This window comes from Vicia villosa, linkage group LG2, assembly GCF_029867415.1.
Source record: "Vicia villosa cultivar HV-30 ecotype Madison, WI linkage group LG2, Vvil1.0, whole genome shotgun sequence".
Lineage (NCBI taxonomy): Eukaryota > Viridiplantae > Streptophyta > Magnoliopsida > Fabales > Fabaceae > Vicia > Vicia villosa.
The window spans coordinates 123,399,109-123,408,520 of NC_081181.1; the positions used below are offsets into that span (position 1 = coordinate 123,399,109).

At 35.0% G+C, this 9,412-nt stretch overlaps 1 protein-coding gene across 1 annotated transcript; it reads right to left on the minus strand.

Annotated features, from left to right (window-relative positions):
* Positions 1-2,429: 2,429 nt before the first annotated feature.
* Positions 2,430-2,921, minus strand: LOC131649918 (uncharacterized). Its single transcript, XM_058919657.1, has one exon. The coding sequence runs from the start codon at positions 2,919-2,921 to the stop codon at positions 2,430-2,432; it is 492 nt and encodes a 163-aa protein (XP_058775640.1).
* Positions 2,922-9,412: the final 6,491 nt, after the last annotated feature.

Consider the following 9,412-nt stretch of genomic DNA (forward strand, 5'->3'; position numbering starts at 1 on the left):
AACAAAATCAAACATGCCTTCGCTCGCTTGTAGCTGCTCATCATATCCCTGTGATATTCAAATTCTTTCTCGTAATTCATTCTGGATGCTCAAGTTACTAATCAACACACCATTGGGTGTCCATTGAAACTGAAGGTTAAGATTTTGAAACTTTTCCAATAATCCATGTTCCAACATCATCAACTCCGCAGCTCGAAATTCCTTCCTACTTAAGGCATCTGCCACTTTATTAGCCTTCCCTGGATAGTATTTCAGTTCAAAGTCATAATCTTTAAGATATTCCATCAATCTCCTTTGACGCATATTCAACTCCTTCTGGTCGAAAAGGTATTTCAAACTTTTATGATCACTGAACATCTCGAAGTGGACTCCATACAAGTAATGTCGCCACACCTTAAGCGCAAAGACTATTGCGGCAAGCTCAAGATCATGGGTTGGGTAATTCTCTTCATGAGATCTCAACTGCCGAGATGCATAAGCTATCACCTGACTATCTTGCATCAGCACTCTGCCTAAACCTTTCTTAGAAGCATCACAAAACACTTCATATGATCGGTTTGGGTCCGGAATCACTAACACAGGTGCAGTAGTCAACTTCTTCTTAAGTTTCTGGAAACTCTGCTCACATTCGGAATTCCATTCAAAAGAAACTTCCTTACGGGTAAGCTTCGTCAATGGTAAGGCTAACTTAGCAAACCCCATAGTAAATCTCTGGTAATAACCTGCCAAACCTAGGAAGCTTCTGACTTCAGTCACACTCTTTGGTCGGTCCCAATTCACCACCGCTTCTACCTTAGAAAGATCTACTGCCACGCCTCCTCCTGAGATGACGTGACCGAGGAAACTTACTTCGGATAGCCAAAATTCACACTGAACTTGGCATACAATCGTTTCTCTCGAAGAGTAGACAACACAATCCGCAAATGCTCTTCATGCTCTTCGGGAGTACGAGAATACACCAGAATGTCATCAATGAAGATCACTACAAACTGGTCCAGATATGGTTGAAATATTCGATTCATGTAGTCCATGAAAACGGCCGGAGCATTATTCATACCAAACGGCATAACCAAAAACTCGTAGTGACCATATCGAGTCCTGAATGCAGTCTTAGGTACATCTGAGCTCTTCACTCGGATTTGATGGTATCCTGACTTAAGATCAATATTCGAGAACACACTGGCTCCTTTCAATTGATCTAGGAGGTCATCAATCCGTGGCAATGGATATTTGGTCTTTATGGTAACTTTGTTCAGCTGACAATAATCGATGCACAAGCGCATACTTCCGTCTTTCTTCTTTACCAAAAGAACAGGAGCTCCACATGGAGATACACAGGGCTGAATGAAATGCTTAGCTAGAAGCTCTTCTAACTGGCCCTTCAATTCTCTGAGTTCAATAGGAGACATCCTATAAGGAGTAATAGAAACTGGGGCCGTTCCAGGAACAAGATCAATTGAGAATTCCGCTTCCCTTTCCGGAGGAAGAGAAGTAATATCCTCAGGAAACACATCAGGAAATTCACATACCACAGGAATCTCATTCAATTCCACACTTACAGAAGATTCCTTAGAAAGAACTATAAGAAAGGATATTTCTTGAGAAAAGAGGTAATTAACCGCGCTGATCGTACCTTCTATCAACTTGGTAATTGCATCATCGGAAGAAGTCTCTTCTGCAGGAATAAATATGGCTTTCTCCTTGCAACCAATATACACCGAATTAAGAGACAACCAATCCATTCCAAGAATGACATCGAGCCTCTTGAGGGGTAAGCAAATTAGATCAATCGGGAAGTCACGACCATTAAAAGACACCGAACAATCTTTACAAATTAGTCGAGCTTCCACGGTATCATCTATCGCCGAAGAAATGACCATAGGTTCGGGTAAAGAAGTAACTTCCAAACCAAGTCGGTAAACACACTCGGTAGAGATAAAAGAATGAGTAGATCCACAATCAACTAAAACACATAAAGGTTGGTTGTTAACATAACACGTACCCGCAATGAGATTGCTGTTTCCCTTGGCCTTTCTTGCATCTAGGTTGTATACATGAACTGCAGTCTTCTCAGGAGCTCTCTTCTTGGGACAGAATCTAGATATGTGACCTGACTCACCACACTCGTAACAAGTCACCGAAGCGTACATGCACTCCCTAGTGTGCTTCCTATTACATTTGCGACAATAAGGCGGTTGAGATGATTGGTCACCATAAACCTGCTTCTTCTTTGATGGAGGGTTACGGGGCCTCAAGTGTTGAGTAGATCTTCCTTGCTCCCTAAAATTAGTCCTGTTCTGGTTCCTCTCTTCTTGAACCCTCTTCAAACTGTTTTCAGCAACATAGCATTGCCTTAAACATTCAACATAAGTAGTGAACTCTCTTTGGGATACACTATGAGCAATGTCGGCCCTTAAACCCATCACGAACTAGTCAATCTTCCATAGTTCATCCGGAGCATAAACACCTTGTCGGGAATAATCAGCTAAGTCCTCGAACTTCTCCGCATATTCTGAAACAGACATGTTGCCTTGCTTGAAGTTCTGGAATTCTCGCTCCTTCTGAGTCTTTACATTGTTAGGGAAATACTTCTCCAAGAATGCTACTTTGAAATGTTGCCAATCCTTAGGAATCTCTTGTGCGGTGAAATAAGTAGATGCAGTGTTCCACCACCTAAGAGCTGGTCCCTTCATCTTCTGAGTAGCAAATATCACCTTTTCTTCTTCAGTACACTGAATAGCTTGAAACACTTTTTCCATACCAGCTAACCAATCATGAGCCAATAGAGAATCAAGTCCGCCAACAAACTCTGGAGGATCCATCCTGAAGAAGGCACGAAAGTCTGGTCCAGTTGCAGCTTGAGGAACAGGAACTTGAGTAGGAGGTTGTTGTCCCTGCCTGCCTTGCATCATTTGAGCCATCATCTGATTTTGTTGTAGCATCTGTTGCATCATCTGTTTCCAAGACACGCCTGCATCTCCGGTTTCTTGCTCGGGCTCCACATTCCTAGTTATGGGCCTTCAGGGACCTCTGCGTTGCTGAGCCATCTCCCTGTCTGTCCTATGCATGGAATCAAGTTGATCAGGCTCAATGCCATAAATAAGACATAAGGAATCATGCTGACTATACACATATGAGGCAGAATTGTACTGTATTATGATGCGTACCTGCTCTGATACCAACTGTAACACCCCACACATATATGTCTAGAATAATATGCATAAAGTATTAATTATGGTTCATAAGACAACAATTACATAATGTTCGCAGCGGAAAATAAGAGTACAACTTGAGTACAATACACTAAAGCCGAAAATGTCATGGCCAAAATATTAGTACATCACAAAGTACATGCCCAAAATATGAAAGCAAGAAAGCACGAGAAAGGAACTAAAGGAAATATCCAACAAGCATCGGCAAAGAACTAATCCATCTTGCCCTTACCGCGATCTTGCCTCGAACCACCTGAAAAAAATATAATTGGAATGGGATGGGATTACTAAATCTCAGTGAGTCTGCCTACCCTATTAGTCCAATCAGATCTAAAGGGAACATACAAAAATGAACGAATCCACCATTGATTCGGGGTTATTCTTACTTCCGGTACAAATACGGAGCAAATAATCAATTCATCTGCCATTGGATGAATAACGCAAATATACAATTATATAAGCAACCAAGTATGCAAACCCGCATCCATATACGGGGAATCCAGAAACGCGTTAATGTCTCGACTAGGTTATAAATACACACCCTCGATGAATCACGCCCATGCAGTGCAAGACGATTGGACGGGTTCGCACAAGCCTAAGTGGCCGCGAGATGACTTTAGCCTAATTGGAGTCATTGTCCCATTATCCATCTTCACGCACGTGTGTTAACGCCGAGTACAATACGCCATCTTAACACATGGGTCCATCGGGCGAAAGCCTAGTGATTTAGCCTACATGGTACCACTAGAGATGGTTTACCTGTTATGCGTAGGCCTACTTAGCCGCACAACGCCACCATACCGAGCACGCAAGTGTGTTAACGCCAAGTGAGTAAAAAGCCCCGTACGGCACTCACGAGTACACTACAACGGTAACTCAGGTGTGAGCCGAAGATCACATGATCGGGGCTGTCCCATTGATTACAAAGCCCGGGACATAACGCAACCTAGCCCTCGGTCCGTTTCGATTCAAGCATACACACATATCAATCGCCAATCACACAAGCACACAATCCCAATTGTTTAACCGAAACAACGACCATCAACAATATATCCATGTCTCATCATAATATAACATTCACATTCAGCATAACATAGCGATTCAAATATAATGGAGTTAATTCAGTCTAACAGTACATAATTCACAGATTCGCCATAGTCGCATTTAACTGAAGGCATGTTAGATATATCGAAAAACGTTATTTAAACATTAAGGCTAATTTTCCTAGATAGTACATCTCGTTAGCTTTCTAACGGTATATGGTACGCGTCAAACGGATACACGAAATGAGAGTTATGAATTTTCCAAAAGTTCCTGATTTTTGCACTTTTGCCCAGCAACGCAAATTTTACACAGGGTAACCGGTTACCCAGAATCCAGTAACCGGTTACTCTGAAGCAGAATCGATTTTTCTGCATTTTAAGAGTTCTAAACCAGTCCCAATATCCTATAATTGATTCCCTGCATCCTCAATACAGTCCCAACGAATTTGCATCATATAAACACATTCAGGAACATCAACATGCAGAGATTAATGCAATACAAACATGATTAGCATCATTGATTCATCAAATTATCTTACAATCCCTAAACCCAAAAGTATTCCCAACATGCAAACCCCATAGTTTCTATCTAAGGACTCACCTTAGAAGGAGATGAAGATGATAATGATGAGGCTGAGAGCAGAATAAAGGGTGATCAGAGAATCAGGTTCAGATTGCATGCAAGGTTGAGCTGAGTTTGGACAAGTTTTGGAGGCTTCTTCTTCTCTTCTTCTCCTCCCACGTTTTGTTCTTCTTCCTGTACTAAAAAATTCTAGTTTTTGGAAAGAAAGGGAATGAACGAGGAACCAAACAAAGCCTTTCCTCTTACTTAAGGGTGAAAATACTATTATACCCCTCTTATTGCCTCTAATAGGTTTAGTTAGCACAATAGACCTATTAGTAGAAATATGTATCATATTTATCCATTTTTTTATACCAATCACATTAGTAATAATAATTGAACAAATATAATATCGGGTATTACACTAGAGATCATTAATTATTATAAAAATTTGTATGAATTTTTGTTATTACATGTATGTTTATTTTTATAAAAGGAAAAAAATTATTGTGATAGACAAAAATGATTATTGACTTTGATCACTCTAAGATTCATTGTTTATATTGAATTTTTTAAATTATAAATGTGTAATAAATTTCATTAAATATATTTATTATACATTATCACAATATTTTGTATTTGTTTTTATTAGGGTTTAAATATTCATATTATATATGAATTAATTTTTCTTTAATTTTTAAATGTACTATGGTGGAAATTTTAGTCTCATTATTGTTAAGATAATATGTTGCTGAAATTAAAAAATTGGATAGTAATATTGTGATTTAAAAATTTTAAATTAATTATTTTCCGCGTATCATGTATAAATGGTTTTATATATAAGAAGATTATAATTATTAAATAATTAGATAACAAGCTTCTACAATAAATATATTTTTTTAATAAATAATTATATTGTTGATTATAAAATAACTAGATTATTGGTAAAAGACTTAAAAACTAAAAAAAATATATTTATTTTTTAAAGAAATATGTAAAAATATTTTAGATAATTATTATAAGGTAAGAGAGTGTATATTTTATCTCTATTAGAATTAATTTCCTTATTTGTAAAAAAATTAAAATAAATTATTTAATATTAATGATATATTTTATTTTAATTTTAGGCATATGCAAATCAAATAAAATAGAGTATATTTTTTTAAATTGTGTTGTTTTATTATAAAATAAGTATATTATTTGTAAAAGACCTAAAAAGTGCAAATGAGTTTAAGTTGTAAACCAAAGACAAATAATGCTTTATTTTGTATTTTAATATGAAGAAGAAAAAAACAATACCATAGATTTATAAATGGTGAAATTAAATTTGAAGATGATAACATCAGGTTTCTATGAAAATTTATTCAATCAATTAAGAATGATTTATTTTATTAATTTATAAAAAAAACATGAGACAATAAGTATGATTTATTTTATTATTTACATGTCTACCAGTATTTTTTTTGCTTTTCATATTTTATTTTTTTCAAAATGTAACTCACACAATCTCTCTTCATTTAAAAAAATAAATAGATTTATAGAAACACACAAGTAATATCATTATTGCATACACCAATTACCTAGGCTTATTAAGCAACTATCAATTAATGCATTTTTTTATAAAGACAGTAGTAAATAATAACAAACAATAATACTAATAATTCTACTACTTGATAATATAATACTTATAAACCAAAAAAATAAAAACTAAAATAAAAATAATAGATGGTTAGAATTTAATAAAATAACAAACGTAGTTTTTGATTTGGTCTTTGTTTTTTAAGCTAATTAAATAAGATCTTAATTAAAAATTAAAGCCATGGAGTGCCCTCTTTTCTTTTTTGTTGATTTTTTTTTTGTTTTTTTGGTTTTATTTTAATTTAGTTGTGGATATTTATAAATTAAATAATAATCAGTCAAAGTAATTCTTTTTTATCATGGACGATTTTTTTTTGGTTAAGTTTGTTTTTCATTATTTTGAAATAAAATAAAAATTAATTTTTTTTAGATTATTTGTTGTTTTCATTAAAAAAAATTAGTTAAAAAAATTTTAAAAAAAGATTTGAAGGAATGGGGGATAGTTTTATTTTATTTTGTTTTATTTATTTGTTATTCATTTAATTTCATTTTGTGAATAAATTTTAATTATTTATTAATAAATAAACCATAATAGTTTTAGATTTGATCTTTTGTTTTCCTTTTTTTAAAAAATAAAATAAAATAATAATCAAATTTTTTACAACTCCAAGCGTCCCTTTCCTCTTTTGTCCCGTGCCTCGTACGGGTATACCGACTAGTTTAATATAATTTGATAATTAGAAGAAGGCTTAGTTTAGGCTATGATTTCGTATTATTTTGGCATAATTACGAGTATGTGGGCTTGATTCGGGATATGCGATAATTTAATATAATTCAATAATTAGAATAAGGCTTAGTTTAAGCTATGATAATTATAATAATATTGGTGAATGATAGAATGCACTATTATTATTAATAAAAATATTATTATTGGTATATGATATAGTTACCACTAATAATATTATTATTATTAATATTGTGGTATTATTTTAATAATAATAATAATAATAATAATAATAATAATAATAATCATTATTATTATTTTTATTATTATTATTATTAGAAAAATAATATAACTCAATTAGAGGAAGGGGCGTTAAAGGGATATTGAGAAAACTGCTCTCACGTAGAAACGAAGAAGAGAAGAGGGGAAAAGGCTAGGGCAAGAGAATTCCACCCTATTGTTCAAGAATCAAAGTTTTAAACTAAGGTAACGGGGAAGAATGGGTTTTCTAAATGATGATTATAACATGAGAGGGTAGTGAGGGTTCCTTTCCCTCTTTATGTGTGATTGATATAGGTTCTTTTTTGTTTAATTTGTTGTTATTCCCATGTGATTCTATGTGAGATTATGATGTTATTGATGTCAATAATAGGAATTTTGTGAGGATTGATGTTGTTGATGTGTGTTCTTCCATGAAAGTCCAAGTATGAAAAATACGGGTTTATGTGAATAATTGAAAGTGAAATTTAGATGTATAAATTCCCTTACCCCAACTACTACACCTCAACTATACTCACCCGTTCCATCTCACCAGAGCCCTATTCACATCATTGCTAGTCACAACTCCGCCTCTTTACCATCTACAACCTTTAGCACAATTGATCCCAATTCCTCTACCCCAAGCCCCTCACCACCCGCTCCCATTAATCAACATCCTATGATGACTCGTTCCAAAACTGAAAATCCTAGACCCCGTCAATTTCCTACCATGCTTTTAACCACCACAGAACCTACCACTGTGAAACAAGCCCTTACCTCACCTAAATGGACTCAAGCAAAGGAAATTGAGTATAATTCTGTTATGACAGACAACACTTGGACTCTAACTTCTCTACCCACTAGAAAGACGGTTGTAGGATGTAAATGGGTCTTTCGTGTCAAAGAGATCCCTGATGGATATGTGAATAAATACAAGGCAAGACTTGTAGCTAATGGGTACCTTTAAAAGTATGGGTATGACTACACATAAACCTTCTCACCATTTGTCAAGCCCGTCACTGTTCGAATTATTCTAACCATTACCGTCAGAAACAATTAGCCTCTCAAGCAAGTTGACGTAAACAATGCTTTTCTTAATGCTTATCTTGATTAGGATGTAAACATGACTCAACCTCCTGGTTTTGTCTCCAGTGACGCCTCCCTGGTTTGTAAACTTAACAAAGCAATTTATGGGTTAAACCAAGCCCCAAGGGCATGGTATGATCGACTCACAAAAACATTAATTAATTTTGGTTTTCAACAATGCAAGTATGATCCTTCTTTGCTCATATTCAAGAACAAGGGTTGTTGCATCTACATGCTTATCTATGTCGATGACTTTGAAATACTCAGAGTCATATTTTTTGCTAAACTTCCATTGGTGGAAGTTGGCCTTTGAGATACCTTAAGTCATGTTATGCACTAAACTTCCACTGGTGGAGGATGGCCTTTAAAATACCCTGATTTTATTGTAATAAATAAGGTCAGCTTTTATTAAATGGAATTGAAAGGTCATCCTTAAATGTAGAACTTGAATGTTAAGCTTTTCTTGTATAAATAGATCACCACGCTCCATTCAAAATTAATCAAAAGTACATTCACATTATATAAATTTCCGAATCTATTATTCATCCTCCTTTTTCCCTCCGTCTTCAAATTATTAAGCGATCTCTTATCTGAATCCCCAACACCAAACCCTAGAACATAGTTTCATCTTCTTCCTATTTACTTCAGCCTCTTCTGCATTTCAGGTACCAGCAATCTTCCTTCAATTTTATTGTTATCACTTTAATGAGAAAATAAGTTTGGACTTACAGATTTTGTCCATGCTGGAGAAAGTGGGAACAAACTTGTGAGCCGGGTCTAGACTCTTGAAAGCTTAAATCATAATTTTAGTTTATATTCACTACGCCAAATTTGGCTTTTAGCAGCACACCTACGAAAGCGCTTTTGGGCAAAAGCTCTTTCGTAGGTTTCGCTAAAAACAAAATTAAAAAACACGTAAAAAAGCGCTCTTATAGGAGGGGGTAATGAA